Source organism: Lonchura striata, chromosome 2 (genome assembly GCF_050655825.1).
Source record: "Lonchura striata isolate lonStrDom1 chromosome 2, ASM5065582v1, whole genome shotgun sequence".
NCBI classification, from domain to species: domain Eukaryota; kingdom Metazoa; phylum Chordata; class Aves; order Passeriformes; family Estrildidae; genus Lonchura; species Lonchura striata.
Genome location: NC_140704.1, coordinates 43,636,049 through 43,663,466, shown reverse-complemented (window position 1 = coordinate 43,663,466; position 27,418 = coordinate 43,636,049). Strand labels below are relative to the sequence as shown.

The window sequence follows — 27,418 nt, the reverse complement described above, 5'->3', positions numbered from 1 at the left end:
GGGGCACGGTCACCTGATGTGCTCCGCGCTGCCTCCCCCTTCCCGCAGCGCTCCCTCCCTCCTTCCTTCCTACCCTCGCCCCTTGCCCTGCCCTGCCTTGTTCTGCCGGGAACCGGCATGGCTCCGTGCGCAGGCGCCGCGCCGCCGGGGCAAAGTCCCCGCCGCGCTCCCCTTGCGCGTCCCCTCAGGAGCGTCGGTGACCGGTGCGCTCCCGCCCGAGCGTCTCCGGGCCGTGAAAAGCGCGCTGGACAGTTAAAAAGCCGGAGCACGCTGCTTAATTATGCACATTACTTACGTGACTGTAAAAGCGATGTTAAAATGCCACATTAAGGCTGCGGAAAGTGAATCACTGATTTATGTGGTTGGCGAACCACCCTCCAGATTTGTTACGGGACTCTTGAGCTCCCCGTCAACTTCCCCATATTCTGAACCAGATACAAGGTTTCCCAAAAATGTTGTAACCTACGGCAGCATTATAACACAAGCTCCTACTGATTGACATAAATACTAAGAATATTTTTAAATATTACTTGCATTAGAATACTGTGGCCTTTCCTTTCAAGCAGTGTCATTAAAGTCTACAGATGAAGAGAGGAAAAATGAGGAAAAAACTGTAAGTGGAACTAACTATCTTGGCAAGAAAATACCAAAACCACAGGTATTAAATTTTTTTAATATCCTTTAATATCCTTTCATCATCTTGTAGACTCTAGGAAACAGCATGAAGGTGAGTCAGAGGAGGTTCAGGATGGGTATCAGGAGAAAAATTCTCACCGGCAGGGTGGCTGGGGGCTGGAACAGGCTGCCCAGGGCAGTGGTCACAGCACCAAACCTGACCGAGTTCAAACAGCATTTGGACAACTTCTCAGGCACAAAGTGTGACTCTTGGGGTGTCCTGTGCAGGGCTGGGAGCTGGAGTCGATGATCCTTGTGGTTCCCTTCCAACTCAGCATATTCTGTGATTATGTGATAAAATATCTCTCTTATATTTTACTTCAGATATTTAAATACTAGTCAGACACTCTTCTGATAAATCTAGTCCTCTGAATCTGGGGCACTGTGATAAAATAGCACTGATGGGAAAATAACATTACTTCGGGGAAGCTGATAAATTGCTTTTGGTTACAGAACTTCATGGGAGGAAAAAGAAAAGACTTAATGATTTATTAACGTACTAGGAATTGTAGGAATCTAATTTCAGAGGGAGGTCATATGATTCGGAAGAGTTTCTTGGAGCGCATGGAAGAGTTTTTGGACAGGTTTGGAGTGGTTTCTGGTTTTGTTGATTAGTTGGCTCAGGGGTGTTGATTTTGTCTCTGTACTTATTTTGCATTATACACCAAGTAAACCAACAGCTTGTTAGCTGTTTATTACTCGGGAACAAAGATACCACTTGCATAATGAAATCGATGTAACAAACTAGTAATCAATGTTTTCATGGATGGATGTTAATCAGAAAGCACAGATTATATTTCAGTATATTTATGCAGCTCAAGCTAGTATTTCAGTAACTGTGTTATCCTGTATTTTTGGACGTGCTTTTGCGTAAGTAGTAGTATTAACTTTGGATCTAATGCAAACAACTGATAAAAGGAAAGGAGGATAGAGATTAAGAAAGAGAAAATTTGAGAGATAGTGAAATAATAATTTTGAAATTATTCAGAGAAAAAACTAACAAGAAAGATGTGTTGAGCAGTCCTGACAGGAAATTATGGTAATTATATTGTACAACATGGTACAGTGTCTTTCAGAAATTAAAGTAGACCAGGATTTCATTACTGTCTAACTGTAAAGTATGTGTGAAGTTACCTTGTATGCAGAAAAAACATTCTGGATTGCTTGGTCATTTTTTCTTGTGGAATAATACTGTTGAATATTTTTAGATATAGGGTCTCATTTTTCTGTTTAACCAAAGGTTTGTGAAAATGCTGGAATATAAAAATTGTACTTTTACCACCTCAAATTTAAAAGTTTGCTGTTTTAATTTAAAAAGAAAGTGAACAAAATCCTTGCTCCATTAATGGCAGTTTTGTTGTTACCTGTGTGTGACCCAGGTAGTGTTTTGCCCATAGTTTTCCCAGTCACTTACAGAGTCAGAAATCATATCAGAGCCATTCTCATTATCAAAACAATAACAGCAAAACACAGATTTTATGCCTTCTTGAAAGATAAAATGTTAAATTGCTTCAGTCCACTTTGGAGAAGCAGACCCAAGTTCAGTTCTTCCAGATCTTTCACCTGAAGTACTGCAAATGTCAATACGACCTTGTCCATTTAAATACTTCCATTTGCAAAAGAGTTCAGGTCATATCCATTCTAGAGAGCAAGGTCTCCTTACCATTCAATTATGGAAATCTGGAAGGAATGAGGAGTTCTAGTCCACCCCTAAATAATTAATAATCCACTGGCTATTTCTGTGATCAGCACCTATTCTGAAAGACTGAGGTTTAGGATGGCTGAATTCTTCAAGCAAGCTACAGTAGAGATACTGTAGAGCCAATGCTAAGATTCTCTACAGCAACAGCAAATATTATGATTGCAAATACAACCTATAACAGCAGAAATCCTATTACTTTTAAGACAGATTTATTATGGTTTATTGCAATAAAAGAAATAACAAGTTTTTACCTAGCCTGCAAGCAGCAAACAATGGACAAATTAACTTCCCTTCCTAGTACTGTTTATAATGGTAGGGCAGAATTTTGGGTCTGTTTGGACAAATGAGAGATTTTTTCCACCCTTCCTTGTCTTAGAAGAAAATAAGTTCCTGCTAGAACTGGGAATAGTTATTTTACTCTCTTACTTAACTTTCAGCATTGGAGGATGCAGGACCATCTACTCTAAGGTCAACTACTGTTGTTCTGCCATGAAGTGATGGGGATCTATCCAGTCCTCTTAAAGACTGGATCTAAAAGGTACACCACAGCTTAGAATGAATTTAGGATAACTAACAGAAAATATGCTTAATAATTGTAATTTTTAGATGGCTAAATAGCAATAACAGTAATCCCGTGATGACTATAGTACTTGACTGAGAAGGGATAACAAAGATTTTGAAAGGGGGAAGTAAATGTAAAAGTCCCACATCAATCTAATTAACTAACATGCCTTTTGAAACCTCTGTCCTGGATCTTGTCTCTTTTACTGCAAAACTGTTGTAAATGCCATTTTGTTTTAAGTGCCATTTTGTAAATAGCAAAATGCAGGTTACACAGAGGGCCTTCTGGAAATCAGACCCACATTCCTGCATCAGTCTTTGTTCTATTCTTTGTTATCCCAAAGATGCATTAAGACTATGCTGACAATCTGCCAGCTGTTGAAAGCTCACATCAAATTTTTATGTATCTTGACATATTTTGTATAAAAATAAATGCAGAGAGTAATGATAATTTGTCTTTTCTGTGACATTAATTAACAGGTAACTTTTGGATGCTCTCCATTAATAATTCTATATTTCCTGATAGACTTGTTAAATGATGACTTGTTGGTTATCTTAGCTAATGGCTTAATAATAACTGTAGCCTAAGCTAATTAACTTTGTGATACATTTTGGTAAATAATTAATATGTATTTTCAATACAGCAATGCATGCCAATCTGTATTCATGTTCATAGCATTCCTCCAATAATTCCTCTTCTGTTTGGATAATCCTTTCATTTTGTCATTGGCCCATGTGCAGTAAATACATATTAACTTTTGAGCTCTTGATCCATCTATATCCTTGTATTACCTGGTCTCTCTGGTGTGTCTTTTGAAGATAATCTACAAATTATCTTTTAACACTTTTACCTCCAATAGATAAGTTCCAATATTAGTTGCAATATTTTGCAATTAGTTACATCTGGTGTAGGAGAAGTGAATATATCAGATTCGCTTAAAATCTCAGATGTCATTCACAGTAAAAAGAATATTTTAAAGAATATTAAAGAATATTAAAAGAATATTAAAGAACTTAATAGTAATGCACAATGATGTAACAGTTCATAATGAAATTACTCTGTTTAAAGAAATGTGTAGGTGTATTTTTTCAAAGGAAAATGTAAAGGAGAAATGTATTGTTTATTGCATGTAAAACAAAATAGCAACCAATTCATAGAATAAGTCTTTAACTACCTTTTCTTTTGACTGCATTTAGTCAGGTTGTTGAAAAAAATCTATACACATATGTTCAGTGGAAACCTTGATAAAATAACAATGAAAATTCCCATATACTTAGTTCATCTTGGGAATGTTTCACCTTAGCATTGCAAGCTTGCTTAAGGTAAACTGTTCTTTGAAATATCTGACTCCTGGGGACCATTTTGGGATAAAAGGTACTGTGGATGTCCCAGGTGATGTTTCTTCCCACTGTTGACACACAGCCCATGCAGGGAAGTGCCCTGAAACACAAAGAAGCATTGCAGGCTGTGATAAAGGTGAGGGCCTATGCAAAGAAGAAATTGGAGTTCTGGAGGAGCACACCTGGCCAGCAGGGTAGGAGTGGGTTTTGCACATGGGACTCATAGGACGGAGAAATATCTTGAACAACTGAGAGAGAAGAGTAATCAGTCAGCTTCTGCAGGTTAGACTTGAGAACTGGGAAGACAGGAAGAGTTGTGAGGCTGTGATTTTTGAAAATTATACTGTGAACAGAAGAAGTGCTTATGTAGGGAGGACTTTTTCTCAAGAAAACTGATACAGACAAGTGACACGAGGGAAAGTAAGGGAGAAGATGTAGCTAGATATGGCCTACCAAAACACTGTTAATGATACAAATATCATTATTATTAATTCCCAGAATGACTGGGAATGTCTGGGAAGGAGATAGGGGTTGATCTGAGAGTAGAATAGGATGATAGGAAGATTCAAATGTAGAAGCAAGGAGTGGGAGAAACGGCTTAGAGAGCAACAGGTTGCAAAAGACAGGACAAGAGGCAGTACCCACACCAGTCTGCTAAACTGGAAACCACAGTTTTTCCAGGATAACAGGCTGGGAAACCTAATGCCCATTGGGATCTGATATCCTCTCTAGTGGATCTCAACTTAGTTCTGTTATTAGTTATTCTTAATACCAATCAGAGATCTGTGTTGCAGATCTAGATGTGGTATATGATATAATCCCACATCATAACTATGTGGATTTAAAAAATAAACCTAGAGAATTATGCATTTACATACATAAATAACTATGCAGTATTGACATTGTAAACTCAAAGTCTTTTAGAGTTAATAAATTCCAGACTATTTGGATTGCCTTTGCAAATAATTGCATGCTTGTGTATAATTTTTATCCATGGGAAATTTACTTTATTCACTCCACCAGATGAAAGGACTCATTGAATCCACATGGATGCTATGCTGTGTTCTATTCACATTGCCCAGTTTGTTGGCCCAGGATTTATTTAGTGTACACTATACCAGCTCTATTATTCAAGCTTCAGAATATTCAAGCTTACTAATTTCCATATTGACATTTCTGTGACATTGTTCAGTACACTGAGTGCTCTAGAAATATGAATTAATTATTTTCTCAACATCCTTCTGCATCTAATATTTGACTAGTTGAAAGTACATTAATGTTTCTTTTTCTGTGTATTCCTGTGTATAATTTTCAAGTTTCCTAACATAACCTTTAAAGATCAAGTGTTTTTTAGCAAAAGTACATTTCTCCTATAAAAAATAAAATTACTATTTGATCTCTCCCTGTCTCTTTTAATAGACATGAGAACAAAAACAGATGACAGTACCTTGCAGGCTTATTCAATGTATTGATCTGTGTGACAGTGTGACATGTCAACTTTTCTATATCTTATGTATTCTAATACATGCTCCTATCTTATAAAATTCACGTACTTAAGACATTACATTGTCAAATTCATTATCAGTTTATTTATTGAAAGTTGATTTTTATGGAAACTTAAATTTAAATGCTAGTCCAGGAGTGGGAATGCTATTAATTTGAGAAACTGGATATTGACAGAGTGGCTGAAATTTATATTCAGAAACTAGAGTAACAAAAAATAAAATTTTTTTACAAGTTTAAAAAAGTTATTTTGAACACTGAAATATTTCAGGAGCACAGTGAATTAGTGGGACAGTAGGAAAATTGAGTCATTGGAATTTTTTGGTTGAACTCGGAATCACTGCAGATTCCTGCAGTGCAGGTATTTAAATTTGGTCATCCAAACCAAAAGGGCCTTTGAAAACCAAGCAAAAGGTTCCTGTTGTTTACACAATTCAGTTTTCATAAGCAAGAGTTATGAAGGGGTCACTTATATATTCTTGATTCATCACTACAGCCTGTAGAGCAATAGGGGAAAAGTAAGTACTAATTCTCTGATTCCCCAACCTGGGGTCAATTCCCAAAAGTAGAAATAAGTGAGATTATAATGCCCAATAGAACTAATTGTGGACAAAAAAAACAAACAGGAATTATTAACCTTGCTCACAGTGTCTCAGATGATTCTAGAAGTCTTACTATTTTCAGAGAGCAAGAATGTTCTTGAGCATATCCAGTTTCATCAAAATTTCTTTGTGAAGCACAGAGAAGAACAGAGGAAATTATGATCTCATAACTTGCAAGGCCAAGTCATTGAAATTATAGCCTTGTGAGAAAGAATGTAAATCAGAAAGAATATTTAATTTTTGGTTTTTCTTGTTTTTTTTTAAAGCTTCCCATAGTAGAGTAGTATGCTCTTTACCATTTAGAATGACTGTTAGCTGAGAAATGCGCACTAACCATTTATCAATGATACAGCTGCAAGGTATTATCACTAAAACAAAAGAACATTTTATTGCCTAATAACATTCCTCAACACTAATTCATCTGTGAACAGATCACTACCAATAGTAGCAGCAATGAAAAGGCTTCTGGCTGAAAGATCTAAGTTGCATAATATGTGAAAGCTGTGTTGCTTTTATAATAATTTAATCTCAAGTATTATCTGTATACCTGTTAGAAACCCCCCCACCCCAATAATTGCTTAATGCCCTATATGCATGATTCACAACTGGATACATATTTTCATGGTGGATTTTACAAAAATGTATTTTGGTTTTATAAACATTCTAAAGTACGACAGAAGACAATTATCTGATTGCTGGACAACAAAAAATTCCATGTTAGTTCAAGAGCTGTTTTATTGAGCTCTGTTCAAAGCATTCAGAAGTTTCATTATGAGATTACACCAGACACCCCTAGCTCCAGCACCATAGCACTGAAAATGGGATGTCCATCACCTGCTGCTTTCCACATTTTCGATGCTATCCAAACCACTATCCAATCGCTATCTAATCCTGCTCGCCAAAGAAACTGTTTACAACTATTTCAGAAGTTAGTGTAGCTTTGTGTGTATGTGGTTGTAGTATTCACATCTTACTAGGCTACTTAAGCTGCTCTCTCCCATCCCCTGTCCCTTTTTTGCTAAGAAAAGCTGGAAATTAACTATAGTGACTTTCCTTTCAGCTCACTTCAGTCAGAATGCCTAAAAGTCATCAGTGATGGTATTTCAGGCTATATTCCTATGTGTAGCTTTACACCTTGGTGTAACTTGCCTCAGGAAAGCATGGCACGCAAAGCCATCCTGTCCCTGCATAGCAGAGCTGGCACGTCACACACTGACACATGATGCATCTGATCTAATTGACATTTGGACCTGAAACTCCTGATGGAGCCAGGAAAAGCCGTGATTCTGGGAGGTGTGCCTCCTCCTCGATGCAAACAGATCTCAGATCTGAGAGGTCACACGCAATTACCCTGCAGTCCTTGACTCTGAATGTCCAAATAACATTGTGGAGTTTGTGAAGAAACATAAAGTGATTGAACCCACAGAGGTGGTTGGCATTCCCTATAGGCATAATCTCACCTTTATTGTTCATAGGCAAGAGGTCTCCTCATTTATATGAGAGATGTTTTAAGCTCTCTCTTTAACATCAGTGATCGCTAGTGGTGGTCTGAAGGAGGGTGGGGAATATTCCAGGCAACACACCCTCTCCTTGGAAGAAGGCTCTGAAGAGATGGGCACAGGTGTTTATAAAGCTTTTGTTATGAGCTATTTAGAGTGATAATCAGATTATATTAACAACAGAAGGAAGGTGTAACATACACTGCAGTAATGCTAAACTGCATTGCAAGCCGTGGACATTGAGAAGCTGATACTTTGTCTTTCCCCCATTATTCAATGACAGCTACAATGTAAGATTGCTGGACACAGTGAGTCATAAAAAGAGCATCTGTCAGCATGATTTTCAGCTCTTTCCCATTTCCTGTAATAAGCAGAAGCAGTACTTTGGAAATTTCTCTTTTGAGTTGGTAGGTATTTTTTCTTAGATCGTTACAGTTTCACCTTCATTTCCCTCATGCTGTTGCTGGTTTCATTTTTCTCATTATGACCAAATCATTGAGTCCCTTACCAATTTCTCAGTCTTGCAGGGATACTGGTATTTTAGATTCTGGTGATGAAAAGGTATTTCACCCTTAATATCCAGATCACTGGGTTTTTTGGCTGAATTAATGGAAACAGAAGTAGATGAAAGTGAGAAAGCACAAGCAGCAAGGCAGAAAGTTAACAGCAGTAAGTTAATGCCCCTTCTAGCATCCATTTCAGGCAGTATGCTATCCATATTATCTTCCCACTCCTTTTGCTTTGCTTTGACACAGATCGTGACCATCAAGTAGTATATAAGGCATATGCTGTTGTTTTTAAGCATAAGCATATGGACAGTTATGTAATCTTATTTAGTGCTAGTTTGGTTTTTTTGGCCAAATTCCTCTGAACTTCTGCTGTCCTATTTTTAGTGTATGGCGGGGAGGCATGTAACAAAAGAAGCTCAAATACATTCTTATTTATACATTTTAATTTGTGGAAAATACAAATTATTGTACTATACTAATAACCAGTTTTGCATTATATGAATTAATCAGCTTTTTTACTTAACAGTGAAGTGAAATTTATTGAATTACTTGGTCAGCAAGTAAGTGCTATCCACTCGAGAAGAGGTTAGACTAAGTTTAAAAATGCTTGAACTGTCCTTCAATAGGGGTGATGTTATAACAGCTGTGAAAAGAGCCATGTTCACTATTATAAAATCACAGAATTATTTTATTTTTCTTCTGGTCCAAGTTGCATTTTGAGAGGAAGAATATCTTCCACTATAGGAAAGTCAAGAATAAAATTCATGAATATATAAGCCAATTTCATAATTGCTCAAGCTTTTTACTGATGTTTTTCACCCACAATCTGCAAAACAAGTGGTTTGTTAGCAAAAAAGGCACTGCAGCTTTTTTTTTTTTTTAACTACTAATCATGTTCAAACTGAATCTTTTTATGAAGAGTTAATTATTTTCATAACACCAGATATGCTGATTAATTATTTCAGTGTAAATCTTATCATCTGAAATTATCTGACTCTTAAAAGAAAACTTTTCTCTGCACAAATAAGATGGCAGTGAAGTAAGGTATAGAATACTCTTATATAGAAATAGACTAAAAGTGAATTGTTAGTATATTGTATTTGAATAAACTAACATTTTGGTAGTCATTAAGAGAAAATAAAGTGTTTAATTAATTTATTTGCTGCTATTTTCTTATGTAAAAGTGACTAGCAATTATGTCTTTGAATAAAATTTGGTTTTCTCTCTGACCAGTGCTGAGAGAGCTGGCACACCCTGTTTTTTAAGAAAACTAATGTAACTTTTGACAGAAGCATTAAGTGATGAGTTGGCACATGGCAGAAAAAGGACAAACTGTTCAGTTGTGGCCCTAAATTTATTTTAGTTCAACCAGTAAACAGGGACACAGCATGGACTTTGCTGATTAAAAGCAAAATTAAAAAGCCTGAAGCTGCATTTGACAGTGTTCCAATTTGTAACCAGCTCAACACATGGGATTCTGTTTCCTTTTACTTTGTGGCTTCCGGCATCCCTATGCAGACTATTACTGTTTCATAGTGGGTTTGTGTTATTTTCTTCCCTCTAGGATAATTAATTTCTTCCTCTCGATTTCCTACAGAGACTTAATACCCCTCTGCCCAACATACGAGATATTTGCAGCTTACCATATTGTTCTTTGTTTCACTGCTCCTGCCTTTATCATCTAGAAGGACCTACCTCTTCCAGCCTTTGCTTGGGTGAGTGTTCTCAGTGTGAGGGATCAGAGTCAGTGGAACTATGCATGTGTGATGAGTAATCCCACAGGTAAGGATTTCCAGGAGGTGCTTTCCAGGCAAGTGTTTTGCATATCTTCACATTTTCTTTGCTATTTTTATCTCATACATACCCTTGTGTACCTCTTCTTTGTGTCTTGTCTGAATGGGCTACAAGCTGCATTGGTCTGTACTGCAGGAGGCAACACAAAGTTAATTAATTTCTGATCATTTACTTCATCTACCTCAAGAAGTACCTTTTAAAATGTGAATACTGCTATTAAAAGCAATACAAATCTGTTACAACAATGTTTGCTTACAGTGTATCACTATATTTTATATTTATATTAGTACAAGGTCTTGAAGGAGAATTTGGAAGTGGGAATGTCCTTGCCATTAATTATTTCTCAAATTACTAGAGTCTTAGTCATTAATAGCTTGAGGTTTTAAAATTTTTATGTTGTAGATTTTCCCAGAATTAAAAATATACAAAGTTTCAAATGTGCTAGGCCTTGAACATCTGTTTCTAGAACAAACATGTCTTTCCTTTGTTTTGATAGAAGGCTTATATCTCTATGTGGCAACAGCATTGGACTTCAGATAACAAAGTATTGAAAAATGCCCAGCTGAAATTCCCAGTGTTAGATGAAGTGGCCAAATACAATGGGTTGGATTCATCCCTCAACAAGATTCATACCTCAACAAGAGGTAAGAAAATGCAGGTGGAAAGTCTGTGGTCAGCATGCTAAGCCTGTAATCAACAGCAAACTGATCAAAGATGTTTTTCCTCTGTTCTTCCATTTAAGGTGTCTGTTGTATTAGCTGGTATGGGAATTAAGAACAGATCAAGATGAACACAGGCTAACAGAGGTCAGAAAAACAATCATCCCCTGAAGTTTTGCCATTGATTATGACTGAGTAGAAGTTTTTGTCTGTGAAAAAGACCACCACAGGTTAATCCCTGAGTGTAGTAGTGAAGTCTGGTATTTTCTGAGTCAGCAAGATATGTTCATTTGACACTAACTTACCTATCAACTTTCTTCATGTTGTTTAGAAGAAAATTGTTAATAGTCTTTTCAACTCCTTTAAAACAGAAATTAGTTCTGGAACGGCAGAACTGACCTTTTACCATCCAAGATTACTTTAGCTTTAGATTCAGAAGCATCAGAGTGGTCTAGATCCCTTTTAAAACAAACTTTCTTATGATTTCTTACGATTATGAAAACAGGATTTCTTATGGTAAGTAGGAAGCTGCAAACACCAAGATCCTGTCTAAGCAGTAGGTGGCAGACTGCTCCCAGTAATCCTTAGGAAGCTGTGACTCAGCCCTTCTTCATGCTCACGGGGCTGCAATTAAAGGTGATGAGAAGAATTGTAAAGGTGGGGAGACTCCTAGGGTTCAAGCAGTCTGCCTAATTTCACAGAGCATGCCAGGGATACTCAGGTCAGCACTTGCCAGGCGAAGGGATGTTGCTCCCACACGCCCTGTGTTATCAGTTCCTAGAGTAACTGTGGCTGTTACCCTGCCCTGCGGCAGCTGGGTGACCTCGATCTTGTTTTGGAAGATTTGCTGCTGTTGACAGAAAGCCAGCGCTGTCATGGCTATGACACCTCTACACAGTATGCCTGTAGATTTGTCACTATTTGGAAATCCCTTTAAACTCCCGAGACCCGAGGAGTTTTTTAACCAAAATAGAGTTTAACACATGGAATTATATATCTGAGGATGTCTGTGGATACACCACAGCCTCTACTGATTTCTACATACACAAAGCAGTTTCTGAACAGTACTCAAAAGCTGAGATCCAGTCTTCTGACAAAACATTTTTTTAATTTTTTTTTGCTTACCCCTTACCTAAGTGATGTTAAGGTGGCACAAATCTCTTCTCTTTATAGCAGATTTTATTTTGAATTTAGATTCACCTTGAGGAGTTTTCCCAATGCCCTGCTGCTAGTAATTAATGTACTTAAGGATGCACCTTATGCCTTGCCTTTTGTGTCATATGTTTCATTTCAAGAGAAGCATGTGGTGCTTACACAGACTGCCTTCCCCATCACACTTGTTTTTCATGCCATTATTTTGCTGATTGTCAGATTGTATCTAGTGTATACCAAGACATTTCATTACCTACCTAGAACTAGGCTCTTGTATCAAAATAGAGGACTGTCCACAGACTGCTGGAAATCATATAATCCAATGGTTGGCAGCTTGGGGGAGCTGCCCATCCACTATGCAAAAATGTTGGATCTGATTTATGGAATGATTTATTTAGCATTCACCAAATTATTTAAAACTTGTTTTGTCACCAGACAAGATTTGAAAGCAAAAGAATTTTTTAAAAATAGATTTTCATACTAGGAAATGAATTATAAAAGTACAAAATAACCAAACATTATGGAATTTATATTTTATTAAGATTATGCTAATTTTAGCTGCCTCTATATTTAAGATAACTCTTGAGATTGATCCTTTAGGCTCTGCTGATGGTTAGTGGGACATCCCATGGATATGCAGAATCATAGTTCTTTTGGGTCTACTTTCCTGCTCAGGCTATGTTACATTTTGACTGCATTATTTGGCTAGACTAAGATTATGACATTTGTATTCAAGATGATTTCTCTTGCTTTTATCTCCCTTAAAATTTCTTTAGAAATCATGCATGATGAAACATGATGAAACATTTTTTTTGAAACATTTCCTTACCATGTGTCATGTTAGCTTGCTGTGTTTTATATTAGTTGCTTAGTGTATATATAAAAGATTGATTTGAGAATGTGGTGTTATCCAGCTATGCACAGTTTCCCTGCTTCCTCCCTCCTATGTGCTCTTTCAGGCTCAGAGGAAATTGGGAGTGATCTTGTCACAGTAACATTTACAAGGGCTCAGTGAACATGTAAACACATGGTGGAAAACAAAAACATCTCTGAGAAGAACAGAAAGAGTAACTTCAGGACTTCTTGACAGAAGAGCCCATTTTCAAAATTTTTATATTTGATTATTAGAAATCTCCCAAACCCATACCTATGACCATTCCTATAGTATTTCCAATTTTCTTAGAATTTATTTTAAACAGATAACAATTTATAACATTCTTCTGTTCTGCAATGCAGTCCTTTTAAAGTTTGTCATTTTTATTTCAGGATACACAGCTCTTTCTTGAATAGTCAAGACCTATCATCATCAAGACCCTCATATTAGACTTTGTGTTTCATCTGATGACAAATATAGACTAGATTTTAAGAATGCATCCTAAACCAGAGAGCTACTGTATTATAAATAATGCACTTAAGAAGAGTCAGACAATGTCTGCACTCTCCAAAGTGGCACTTACTTCATTGAAGTAAATAAGGAAGTTTGTTTTGCATGTTCAGTCTGCTTTGGTTATTAAAGCAAGCTATGGTTATGAAAATCTCCTAAAATCTCTGAATTTTGTTCAGAGTTATTTTTTGAAGCATCAGGTGAATAAATATTAAGTAATTGTACTCTGGCTGGCAATGCTTCAGAATATAGGATTCTTCTTAGGGCTCAAGTCAGGGAGTCACTAATGACAACAGCACTTCATAATGAAGAGTGGTCTTTACAGAGGGTTGGCATTCAAACCATAGTGAAACCTCAACCAGACAACAGTCCAAGCAGCCCAGCTAGTGGGTTTTTTTTATAATATTTATATTACTGAATGTATGGTCAGAAAGGAAGAGAGATAAATCAACAGAGATTATGCTTGGTGCATACACTCAGGTTCAGTGTGGTAGTTAGAACAAGGAATTCAAGGGAATTAATGGCTCATTCAGTTCACATATATGGCCAAATATTTTGGTCATCACAATATGTAAAATTATGCTTATAGTACTCACTCTATTGTTGTCCTTCACCTATATCCTATCAGTAACTCAGAGGTGAAAGCAAATAGCTTTACAAGAGAAGACAACTCAGTAACTGTGCTGCAGATGAGCTAACCACAGCATGCATGGTTTAGTATTGCCTGTCTTTTTGAGATCCTTCTTTCCAAACATTTAACTGAATGAAGTGAAAAATTAGGCCTTCATTTAGCAAAAGGAGACTTCTATGTCTTTATTTGAAGAGTATTTCAGATTACTGTGCTTTTTCATCTACATCTTCTTGTACCAAGAAAAGAAGAGTCTGTTTGTTGTGGGTAATGGATTGATAAAGCTCTCTTCCACCACCATATTACAGAGGATACAGAAGATTCTCATGTAGTGCTGCTTGTATCAGTAGCAAATTATCTCATCTATATGCATGTAACATGCTATGTCTGAATTGTTCATTTGACTGCCCTGGAGGAGTCAGTCCATGCTGTAAATGTATCTCTGTATATAGATTCTAATAAAACAAGTGAAGAAAACTGTTGTACAACAAGTAAAATAGTAATTCACTAATTACATCTATTTTAATCTTAAATGCATGTGTTTCAAAAATTCTGAATAAGGTGTAGGCTTCAAATATGTTTCAGTTCTTGCTGCTTCCTGAAGAGCAGCCAGGAGAAACTGTGAGAATGCCTTAGAATGGAAAGAATTAAGGAGCTCCACTTCTAAGAAGTACTGGCACTGTCCTCAGACAGCTCAAAATAGTTGTGGGTATTATGGAATTTTGGTAGTCTGCCTGTAATTACTGATCCAAAAGCTGTCAACACTTGTATATTGAGGATGGAAAGCTTACCTGTTTGGACCTTAAATTACAGTCCACTTTTTTTCTCATCTTTCTAAAGAAAAGACTTTATGATCAGACTGCCCTTTACAACTTTTTAGCTTATAGGGTAGATGAGCTAGGAGAATTGTGTCCTCTGAAGTCAAGGGCTCACTGTAGGAGGAGAGCAAGAGATTTAGCTGCTGTAAACAGAGCACAAAGAAATTACCTTTTTTTGGACATGCACATGACTGCAGCTATATATATACAGAGATGAAGCCAAGACAATTTTTTTTTGTCTCTATCTACTTTGAGCTGATAAATGGCATTATCCTGCTTTTTACAGGTTTTTTAAAAGACGACTGGAACCTTCGTCTGCAGGATGGAAAGAATTGATAATGCACTGACTCTCAGGAGAAGAAGTAGCTTTCTACAAGAGATGTTAACAGACATTAGCAAAACAGGATTTAGTCTTTTAAACTGTTTTTCCATCTGACCTCATGTCCTACACGTGATCTTGCAGGTCGGTCTTTCCAGTGCTCCAATCCCTTTGAAGGTGAAGTTGCCTAGTCATAAAAGAGACCATGTAATGTAATAGTTCAAGTCATATGCTCTTATTTCAATATCAACTCATGTTTATCAATCTGAGTATTAATACTTGGCAATTTCTGATGAAGAAGCATTAGTGTCTAATTAGTGTCCCAAATAAAATCAATTCAGTGAGAGGAGGTTGTTGCTGACTGAGGTGAAAAGTGCTGTGTGTGCACTACTGTCTACCATAGGCACCAGAAAACCCTGCTGCAGTGTCTAGTTGCTACTGTAATTACTGTAGAGACAGATGATGTCACTGCTAGAGGGCAAATTGAAGAGCTTCATGCCATCAACTTTATTCATATCAAAGCAGAAGTGTTTTAAAATCTGTTCTTATTGAAGCAACAAATATGAACGTTTACTATTGTTTGGAAATTCTAGAGGTACAGAAAGCTCCATTGTTTTTCAATAAGAAAAAATGGCAAATGTTGAATTGTTTCTTTAAAGTACTTTATTGCAGTGCCACAAGTTGCTTGGAGACAAAATATTTTCTAATCACAAACAGTCTGCAGATTATACTAAGCAAACTGTAAATATGGCTGAAAAAATAAAAAAAAAAAAGCTTTAAACTTGTCTACATGTACAACCTTTTACTCCACTGGAGAAATTTTACTTGATTTAAACACAGCAAGACAAAACATCTTTCCTATAAGTGAGATTCAGGGCCTACGTTACTAAGTTATTACATCTTTTATGTACCCTCATTAATTCTGAAGTTACATCATCTGAACCTGTCATTACATTCTCTGTGACTTGTGTTCACTGGATCCTTCCTAAAAGTGCATATGCATTTTCAAGTATGACTATCTAATAACAGAAAGGTGTTCCTACAATAAAACTCCTTCCTGCCAGCTCCTGCTTGCAATAAGAATTGCCTTATATTTTGAAATTCTTTGTTACAACTTAGGCTTGGGCAGTATAAACCATACAAGATGTCTCAGACACTTCACATTTTACTTTCTGTCTGAATCTACTTCTTTTTGTAAGAAGCAATCTTACAAAAACATGTCCCATTCTGCTTCTTGAGGAGTGCAATCAACTGATTTTCTAATATTTCAAAACTGGTTCTTACTGCACTTTATCAGTCGATACATCTTCATTTGTCAAGCATCTGACTTCCTCTAATAAAAAACCATAATTTATCCTTAAGTGGGTTCCAGCATTATGGCTGTGGTAATCTAGAGCTCAGTATCAGGTAACCACTGACTATGTATATATATATGTATATATATATATATATATATATATATATACACACATACAGGAGCATGGGTTTTGCAGTTTGTTCTGAACTTTTCTCCACCTTGAGTACACTTCTAATAGTAACCAAGCCAACTCAGGTTTGTCTCCTAGAGCTGCTTTAATACTTTTTACTGCAATATAGATATTCCTTCAAGTTTTTGCATGAGGATCAAAATGACTACTTACAATCTGAAGCTTGTACATCTAAACCATCTAATTTAGGGACAGTCTTTCATCTTTTTGACTGCTTTGCAACCTGTTATACAATAAAAATCCTGAACATGTAAGACTCAAATTGATTATGATTATTCAGTTGATTATGATATTTCCTAAAATAGATAAAATGGAAATGTCGTGGATACTACTAAAAGTATTTTACTGAGTGAGAAATAATTTTCAAAAGCTGGACACTTCAGTAGCTAAAGTTATTACAAGAAATGCAATATTTGGGAAGTGCTATATTCCCACAAGCATTTGTTACTCTGACTTATGCTATTTTATATATGATATTTAATATCACTATATATAATTATATCACTTTTCAGCTGCAATATTGAGGGCTGATCTCTAGATCACTCTCTCAGTGATAGCTTACTGAGGCTTCTGGGCTACATGTTGCAACCTACAGAATGTGAGTGAAAGTCAGTTCAGAAGCAATGTATTCACATTGCTGTGATGCTATGTCTGAGTTAAGCAGCTCCATCCCTCAGCTTTCTCTCTTTCTGAATCTCAGCAGGATACCTTAGCTTCAGCACATTATGGGCTGACCCTGCTGCTGCCAGCTGTTTGTATGGTTGTCTTGATTTTTCAAGAGACTTCTCCAAGGTATTGTAATTCACAGTATCCTCTGCAGGACTACAGGATGAAAGTCTTGATTCAGTCTTGAAACATATGACAATAAGTAGCATTTTATACAGCAATATTAGTGCTTATTATGCATATAATTTGTGACATTCAAGAGCAGTTACAGAAACACATTTGCTGACATTAGAAGCTCACAATATAAACAAAATATGTTGCACAGAAGAGATCAGCATACAAAAAGCAGAATCATTGTTTTTTTACATTTACTGTAGATCTTGCTAACATAGAGGATTGTGAACAGAGCAAGGAGTTAAAGGAGTTATTGTGATTTAAAATAAAAGATAATGAGGAGAGTGATAGCTTGAGGACTTATTCTAAGAGTGGCTCAAAGAAACACAGAACAAAGGATCATTCATGACTGGGAGCTCAGAAAAATAGGAAAACAATGTAGCAACAGAAAATAAATTTTGATATATTTACTAATTCATATTATTGAAGTTACAGACATTGACCAAGATCCTGTTGCACTAAACTTCTTGCTTGATGTCTGGATATGTGACAGAGATCATCCCAGTTCTACTAATTTCAGTTAGAGCTATAGAGATGTAAAAGAAAAGATGTAAAGAGCAGGCTAAAGACTTTTATTAGCTGAAAGCCAAGGTCAAAACTCATGCATAAATTTGCATTAATACGTGCAGGAACAATATGTCCAAATGTTGGTATGAGTCTTTTTCATACATTAATTGCAACTTCTGCTCACTAAAACTGTTTTCCCGTGCATCAACAAAATAGCCATTTATAGGAAGTAAGGTAAATGTTACAGAATGCAGTTTTGAAGCAAGACCTGTTGAGCAGCAGAGGGCTAAATGGTAATTGGCAGTGTGAAAAAAAAACATAGGCATTCCTTCACCCCACTGGTTAATGTAAAAATGATTAATAGTAGTAGTAGTAGAATAAAGATATAAATTGGAATAATTCCATCCATCCAGTAATTCCTAAAATAGTGTATTTCTACAGTATTTCTCGCTGCAGATGCGTAGAATTTTAGGAGCTGGGCCACAGATAACCTCAGCTGTTCAGGTTTATTGAATATGCTTTGGAGATTATTTTAACCAGAGCAAACTGATGGATATCAACCACTTCAAGTATTCCTTGATGTCTAGCTGCTCTCACTTTTACTTCTTTACCTCTGCTTTAAATGTCTTGGTAGTTGTTTCTGCTCCTGCAGCGTCCATAATGATAAAGGAGGTAGAGCAGTACAAGGTTAAAAATGGACAACAAGCCAACAGCAACATTAAATCCAATAAAAATATCTGTGAAGAACAAAAAGTAAATTAAAAGGGAGTTAATGAAAGACATATATGTATGCCATTTTCTATGCAAAGCTAACAGTCTAATTATATATACATACAATGGAAATATTTCTGGCAAGATTACACTTACTGACATGCAAGATAAGAACATATACTTCAATCCTAGAAATTTATAGATTGCTTTCTGTGTATAGGTAAATCTTACTCCAATGTTTCCATAGGGCAGGAGGGCCTATGTGTAGTTAATGAAAAAAGAAAAATAGTTTCATCAGGGATCAGCAAAATGATGAATATATGCAGGATAGGGGAAATAATGGGACTATTGAAAAGTAACATATATTGCCTTGCTTTTCTCCTCCCTCCCAGAAATAATATTCAGGCAGGAAGAGGTTATCAGCTCTCAGCTGTTAGTAGATCATGGATCAGCTGCACTCAGTACAACTGCAGAAATACAGATGCACAAATCTTTCCATGCATTTGCAGGCCATTTTTGCTTTGCATTTGCAGAAAGTCTGATGTATCCAACATGAACAGGACCCTTGTATAACACCCACATCCACACTACTCTTAGACATCTTCAACAAGTGGAGATCTAGTTTTGACCATGGCCTTTAGGCAGCACCTTTTGTGAATATGCTAATTTAACTTCTACTGACATTCCCTGTCCATAGTATATCTGGCCCAGTCTTAAAGGGAAATCTATAGATTGTGTGAAAGGTACAAAGTTTGAAGCCACTGATAAAATATCTGCCTCCATGTCTTAGTGGAAAATACAGAACTGTTACACTACCTTTCATTTTGTCTTTCTTCCCACATTCTTTTGACCAGTTTTCTGTAATCACAGGAGAAACTAGTTCAGCAAACTTCTTAAGTGGACAAGAAGAGGTGCACCCTGGCAAAGTGAGGAGATAAGGATCCTTGGAAGTGTCGTTCCGATAATGCATTTCGATGCTATATTGCCTGATGAACAATATTGAAAAGTTTTTTAAATAGAAGGTTTCTTAAATAGAAGGTTTCCTACTTTGACACAGCACGTTGGAAATAGGCTCTAACATTCTACTCTAGAACCTGTTCTCCAAGAGTGGAGGCTTTGTGAAAGACATCTGCAAAGCCCACTTTGCCAAAGCTGGTTATTTAACTGCACAGATCAACAGCTGAAAAAGTCTTCTTGCAGGCTCCTTGAATGAAACCAGCACTGGGCTTTTCTAAGCCAACTGGCTTAATGTGGGAGTTATGTCTTGGAAATGTTTGTGCTATCATCTGAAGAATCAGAAAAATTTATTTTACCATTTTCTTCCCTCTCATAAGGCTTGTTTTACCTCTTTTTCCTGTCTTTCAAAGCATACATGCACATACAGAAAATGTAATTTTCCCTAGTTTTAATATGACTTTGTGTCTATAGGCTATTAGTGAAGTATCTATTTAAATCAAAATTGTATCATCTCACAATATTTGAGAGAAAATGGTTTTGGGGAAGAGAATAGCAAAGTCTAAACACTCTTTCTTGCATCAGTAAGACAATACTTGCCCATTGCTTTCTTGGTAGAGTTCAAAAAACTGGCAAGCAGCATATGGTGGCAGTTTTCCATTGAAAATATTGAGAGCAATCTGGAGGGCCCCAACTGTGGTGTCGTGCTATTAGAGAAAAAAAAAAAAATCCATCCTTTACAGTCAATTAATTCAACTACCATTCATCCAGAGTTACGAGACAAGAGTAGAGAGGGAGTGGAAATCGAGATAAACAAAAAATCTGTGACCATAAAAATGTGTTCAGTATATTCACCATTGGAAAAACATGTTAACTGATTACTACAGACAGCAGGAGGCATTTCCAAAGAGTTACTGCAGTATGTGTCTTACACCATCTGGCAGGATTTTGGAGACAGATACTGAGGAAAAGCAAGAAATGGTTTGAGTAATAAATCTAATTTTCCAGTCCATTTTCTCGTTTTCTTCCTTTGGCAGTGTCTTTTGCTCCAAGGTCAGATTAAGGCAGTGTACAGTAGTATCATCTAGGGCATTTCAAGTGAAGGTACAAGTATGTTTTTTCAGGTAATATACCAAACAAATAGTTGTGTGCAAAGACTATTCTCCTTTCTTCCACTTCAGAATTTTTTCTATTGTTCCTTCTACTTGGACTCATACAACAAAATCCCAGTTTGGCTTCTATTTTTATGGGATCTATTACCCACCCACATATAGGATCTCTGTCTACCCATTATCCCTGTTTTTGCAGGGATCATAGCAAGAGAATCTGAAGGCAGAAGTCCAAACACTTTGGAGCATAAATTTTGCAAGCATCTTTAGGTATATATATCTGCTAAGCCTATTTATATTATAGTCTAGCAGCTATGGCTTAATTATTATTCAGGTTCTGGAATTTTCTAGGCTGATCAGTTTCAAAAATAACAGTATACTTGAACTCACAGTATTAAAGTAGAAGTGAAAAATCTGGATGTACTGCTCTTTCCTCTTCAAAAAGAACATGATAGTACTAGAAGGAAAGATATCATGTAGGAAGGACAGTGACAAAGATTTGAAATATTAAGTAGTTTCTATAGGAGAAAAGATTAAATAGGGTAGGACTCTGTCTTGGAAAAGGAAATATGGAAAAGAAGTGAGAGAAAATAGTGAAAATAGTAAATTCATTAGACCCAGAAAATGTGACTAAAAGAGGGAATACTTTTTTTCTTTAACACACCAATCATTTTCACAGGATGTTGCAGATTCCAAAAGAATAAATGTAATTAGGCAAAAAAGTAATTAGGCAAGTTGATAGAAGACAGTCTGTCAAGAGATACTAAACACAGGGACAAAGTCTATTCCAGGATGTTCCTAAGACACAGATTGCTGGAAGGTTTTATCACTCTCTGCTGGCTTTATTCTCATATTCATCCCTGCCTTTTGCCCTTGTTAGAGACAGAATAATGAATGAGCTAAGCAGACCTTGGCCTGATGAAAGTGGCCTCTTCACCTTCTAAAATAAATAAAATAATAATAGTTGTAATAAAAAAGAACCCACAGTGAGGTTTGGAGGCACAGCGGAAGTTCTGCTATGTAATTTTGGAACACTTCAGGAAAATGCAACTAATAGAAACTGCACCATTATGTTGTAGGAATAATGAATGATAAAATATATAATTTTCTTTGCCAAATATAGTTTAACTAAAACTGAGGTGAGATCCATGCCTGTACTTTGTTCTTGTACTCATTGGTGTTTAGTTTGTTAGCTTAATTAAACTGTAGTATATTATTCTTTCATTTAACTTACTTTACTGGTAAAATCAAAGCAAGATTTATGAAAGATGAAAATACTCACTGCAGAGTAGACCTCCATTTTTGTTGGTTTTGAAGAATTTGCAGCTTGTTTAATACTGTTTAAAATAATATTCACAAGGACACCTTAAAAATATAGGAAAAAAGGAATTGGAAAATGAAGGTGTAATATTTGAATAGAAACAAAAAAAGACAAAATATTGTGAGTATCAAATATAAGACATCTACTCAGGCCTCATACTAATTTTTTAGTTTACTACAATTTTGTAACTACAAAGAAGGTATTACAGAGGAGAAATATATGATTCATCATCCAGGTCCAGTGAAGAGGCAGGATTCACAGGAAATCGTCTAGAACCATCCTGAGAACTGGTGGTAATGACACTTCCAGTTCTGTTATGCTGAGATCTGTCCATTAATTTTTGGGGTTTTTTTGTAGTGTTGGAATAATAACAACTGTGCTGGTCTCTTCCTCTCTACAAGCCAAAGAAAAAATATTTTAACTATTTACTTCCAACATGTTACACATTATTGATTCTTTGTTTTTTCCAAAGCTCTTTTGTACTTCTTCTTCAGCCCAAAGGTGTTCTAAAGCTAATGGGTAAGGGCACCAGAATTTCTCTGAAGCACAGTTTCTATCATTCTTAGGAAAGAGGATGTAACTGGTATGCCAGTGAATATTAAATAGTCCTGACCATGCGATATGGCATCTGCCAGCTAATAGGATTTTCTGGAGATTGGAGCCTGTAATTACTATATATTTGATCCAGTGATGTGTATGCCTAGATGATGGATCTGCTAATAATTCTTTACCTAGATCTAGGCTGCACAGTAGGTGCATTAGAAAGCCTAGCCTCAAATGCTCCAGCCTGCAAATAATCAACCTCAATTGTTTGGATTTCCTGCTCATGGATACCTGGGGATCATATGATAAATTCCAGGTTTGTATCCTAAGTAGTGTCAGAATGTGCAGCACAGTCTATGTGTGCACAGTTTTGGAGCTAAACAGTAGTTCCCAGTTCTTGTAGTTCTTGCATTATAGACATAACTGGAATCTCTCAGATTCTGTTCTGATCAGACTATTTTGGAGCAGCTTTATATCACTAACAGAGCTACAAATGTGTTGCCAGTATTTTGACACAATGTATAACCAGTACATCAAAGGGAAAAAAAAACAACAGTAAACAATTAGAAGAAATGTTGGAGAAACAACTTAATCTATCCTACTACAAGATAAGTATGATCATAACCATGAAGGCCTGATTTATTCCCTTCATTTTCTATAATATATCTAAAAAGTCCTAATCCCTTAAAAAATCTGGAAAACCTGAAGATATTGATTTTTACACCTTGTTGCAGTATTTTATCCATGCAAGTGCCAATGTTCAGAACATATTTGAATACTTAATATGGCATCCAATGTCAATAGCTCAAATCAAAGGTTTATTTGAATAATTTTGCATCAGAAAAGTGACAGGATGTTGACGTATCTCCTGCTTTCCTAGTGCTATGCATTTTTTGATTTACCTCCTTGTAGTCGTGATTTCTCTTCTGTTTTATAAACCCCAAATAATGAAAGTAAGGACAATTCTGCCAGTTTTTCCATCTTGTTGATTACATCTGCAGTGGCCCATACAGGGAGAGTGTAATTGTGAATACCCTAGTGATAAAGGAAAACAAAAGAATGTTTATAATTCACTGGTTTCCATCATCCTATTAACTATCCTCACACTACTTAGTTTAGACTTTCTGAGGCTGTCCTGCAATTCTCTGCACAGTATGGTTTTACTCCAGAGCAGGCCCTGAAATACATTTTGTGGGAATGGGGATTGGCCTGAAGTGAGTGAATGGGCAGAGCAGAAGCACCTGAATGAAGGAGATTCCTTGTAGGTATAATATGTTCTTGCTGTACATGTTTTTGGTGGGAAGTATTGCAGACATATGTCTTCTTCTCTTCATTTCTCTGGGTGTCTTCAGGTTATAAATATCTATTTTTTTCTGCCTTCTATACAGTTGTCCACATACCAGTTCTTCCACTGGGAAGTTAGAGACAAGTGTCATTCTCCAGTCATGTAAGAGTGACAATGTCTTATCATTACCTCAGTTTGTAGAGGAGATGTTCAAAATCCTTCATTCATTGCTGGTAGTCTGACTGGGGCCAAGTTATCCCATACTTGGAGTCAGTTTGGGCTTTTTTTTAACTGTTAGCTCTGTCTCAAAATTTTTTAACTGATAGATCTTTCGTGATCTCTCGTGTTCAAAATCTTAAGTATTTTGATGTTTACCTGTTAATAGTTTAAAGCTAGTAATTTCATTTTCTGTTAAAAATCAAAAATCTATTATAGCCATCATGATGAATAATTCTATTGGGAATACCATATTGGGAAGGGGAAAAAGGGAATAGTGGGAATGGTAACATTTCTTCAAACGCAAAATGGAAGTGACAGTCTCCCAAGCTTATAGACTGTTTTTCAGTTATCTTTTACCAAAGCACTAAAATGTAACTTAGATCCAAATTAAAAAAAAAAAAAAAGAAAAAAATGTAGGAGACAATACAACTCATTCCTGTGAAAACACATTGCCATGGTTTGATTAAAACCCAAAGCTGGAATTATATTCCTCCCCAGCATCTATTGATTTATTATTACCTCACAATGTAGAGTATCATATGTATTCCAGAGCTGGAAATTATCCAGTATTTTAAGGTGATTTAGTTCAAGCCCTGTGTTAACTGCCATTGTTTGTAAAAAATCCTGTGGGGGAAAAAATGAAGAGTATACCACAAATGCTCAATACATATGGAGCATACATACAGATAGATTCACTAACATCCAGCCTTTTCCACAGAATTTTCACAGTGTCACATAATAAACTGAGTTTGAAGGGACCCGTAAGGATCATTGAGTCCAACTCCTATCCCTGCACATCATATTCCTAAAAATCGTACCTTGTGCCTGAGATCATTGTCCAAATGTTTCCTGAACTCTGTCAGGCTGGTGCTGTGACCACTTCCCTGGGGAGCCTGTTCAATGGCTGATCACCCTCTAGGTGAAGAATCTTTCTCTAATATCTGCCTCCAATATCTATTGCATCCACAATATTGCCTTGTGGATGCAATAGTCTGGTCAGAGAGAGAGGAAGCAAGATAAGCTTTCCCATAAATCAGTCTGGGAAACTTTAGGGAGCTGGAGAGAAAGAATTCTAAACAATCTCCACCTGGTGTTTTCTAATAAGCTGTTTTGCTCATAAGGTTGTTTACAAATGGGTGTCTTGTTAATTAGCCAATTATGTGAAATGTGTTGATTAAATGACCAATCAGGTCCATCTATATCAGACTAGTGTATAAAAGGAACAGTTTCAGTAAAGTTGGGGCTTTTGCTACTTTGCCTTCTGATCTGACTCTGTGTCATCTCTGACCCAATAGTGACATAACCTAAACAGGGATTTAATTTTTTTCAATTTGTTTTTCCATTTTAACAAAAGGAAAAAATGCAATTCTAAAACTTCTACAACTTAGTTACCTTCCTTTTTCTCACATCTTGGGTTTGTTTGGATTTTTGTTTGTTTGGGTTTTTTCTCTTACCATATATGGTTGTATTCTACTTTGAAATTCTTTTGATGTTTGTGTTTCATGCTGAAGCTCATCAAAACGAGGACAGTTGGGCAGAGGAAAGTTCAGCCTCTGAAACATGAAAAGAAAAAGTTAGAATAGTTCTAAAATTATCAACACCCCTCTGCTTTTTCTTTTGCTGAATTAACAGTGTAATATTTTTTAGGCAGATTCATGGTTGTGCTAGACCTACTCAATAATTTTTTCTTTGGGTACCTTACTCATGAATTCAGTTAAAATAGGTGATAGACTGTGATAACTTGACTTTTCAATGGATGCTTGTTTTTGTGATAGATTGATTTCCCTCAATTTAACTGATTTTGGCAAAAAGAAATGGCACATGTCTGTCAAGGGATTGCTCTGAGCAATGGGTCAGGGTCCATGATCAGAAATTTTAAAAAGCTACAATTTCCCTCTCATTTTCTGCATTTCCCCAGATGTAACTTAACTCCACCTTAAGTAGTGCTTAATAGACAGAACTTGAAACAAGAGTGACAACTTGTTCTCCTGAAATATCAAAAAACTATGGGCCTAAGGGCTCTGCTCTTCTTTAGGTAAATGGTTCACTATTAATTACTCCAAGTGTGTGCATTATGAGGTCACATGATAGTACATATTTGATCAGAGCAACACGTAAAAATCCTTCAAACCCTGAGCTCTGGCAAATATGGTTTATATCAATTGCAGAATGACAAATGATCCCTGATATAGCATAAAATGTCAGTGAAAAGCCATGGTGAAGAAAAAACCTTGTGCTGGTTCAGCACTTTATGTGACATCACTAGAGCATTTTTGACTCACTACGAATATTATCCTATAACATTAACAGATTGCATTTCCAGTATGTTTCTAGTGGGACATTGGCAGCAACCACCAACTAACCCTAGCCCACTTTCACTTGGTTAGGTTTCCAAGGGTGCAATTTTTCTGTAATAGCAGCACACTGGAAGAAGAAAGCTCAGAGTTGCAATATGAAACTGGGGAATGTTGTTTAATTACACAATAACAAATGTTTCTCTTGCTCTATGTCTTAATTATGTCTCTCTAGGTATTATTAATAAAGCCACTCCCTTTGGCTTCATTAAGCAGTACTCAGTACTGTTGCCTGTCAAGTCTGATAGACTCAGTGGCTTAAAAATAAACTGTGATTATGTTTTTTTTACAGCACTGTACCTGGCTTCAGTTTCCCACTTTGTGTTGCTTGGGGCTTGAAAATGCCTTCAAACATCTGCTTGGTTTAACAAAGGAACAGTTTTTTTTTCCAGTTGGTTTGCATTATAAAAGGCATTTTTTGTTGCTGCAGAGGTGTGTTCGAGAGAAACATTAATACGCACTCCTGAAGCAGCCACAGAAGTGATGAGGCACTAGAGACTCTTACAAATGAGCTTGCCTTCCTCAAACAGGTAATTTCATTGCATTGTGGTTCTCCTAAGGGCTTTGAGGTATTATGTGGCCAAAACTCTTACCACTTTGATGTTTTTCTTGTCTTCTGGTGAAAGGACTTCCTCTGGTGTCTCGTATTTAAATAACAATGACTGTTCTTTTCTGTTTAGGAACAGGGTTAAGTTTCTGGCTGAATCACACTTGCATAATCCAGTTTGTGGGAACCCCTTCTCTCTGTACCTGTTTTCAAGCATGGTCTCCAAGAATGGAGCAACATCAAAGAGAGAGAGGTGTGGCAGCCCCCGATGAGTGAACCCATCCTCTGATGTTGGTGACAGGCAGTTATGTAATAGGGGGTTTGTACAAATTTTCTTGAAGTCTGTCCTCAAAGTCAGAAGTAAATAAGGCTTTCTGTTATTACACTCACAAGCT

At 36.5% G+C, this 27,418-nt stretch overlaps 1 protein-coding gene and 1 long non-coding RNA gene across 9 annotated transcripts in view; one reads left to right on the top strand and one right to left on the bottom strand.

Moving 5' to 3' along the window:
* The first annotated feature begins 26 nt into the window (after positions 1-26).
* On the top strand, positions 27-25,827 carry LOC146768211 (uncharacterized). Of its 5 annotated transcripts, XR_014953271.1 has the most exons (4): positions 27-2,915; positions 8,167-8,290; positions 9,990-10,107; positions 10,683-25,827. It is a non-coding gene; the product is annotated as an uncharacterized LOC146768211 (long non-coding RNA). The 5 variants fall into 5 exon arrangements; XR_014953270.1 differs by having other exon boundaries at positions 8,167-10,107; XR_014953268.1 differs by having other exon boundaries at positions 27-8,290.
* Positions 9,536-27,418, bottom strand: part of LOC110471066 (prostatic acid phosphatase-like) — a 27,717-nt gene continuing 9,834 nt past the window's right edge. For all 4 annotated transcript variants that reach the window (XM_031504169.3, XM_085573277.1, XM_085573276.1 and 1 more), the window contains 7 exons: positions 25,577-25,675; positions 24,642-24,746; positions 23,521-23,653; positions 22,037-22,119; positions 20,246-20,352; positions 19,508-19,677; positions 9,536-18,717 (listed from right to left, as the gene is read on the bottom strand). In XM_031504169.3, coding sequence (XP_031360029.2) covers positions 18,599-18,717; positions 19,508-19,677; positions 20,246-20,352; positions 22,037-22,119; positions 23,521-23,653; positions 24,642-24,746; positions 25,577-25,675 — 816 coding nt within the window. In that variant the 3' untranslated portion in view covers positions 9,536-18,598. The remainder of the gene's footprint in view (positions 18,718-19,507; positions 19,678-20,245; positions 20,353-22,036; positions 22,120-23,520; positions 23,654-24,641; positions 24,747-25,576; positions 25,676-27,418) is intronic.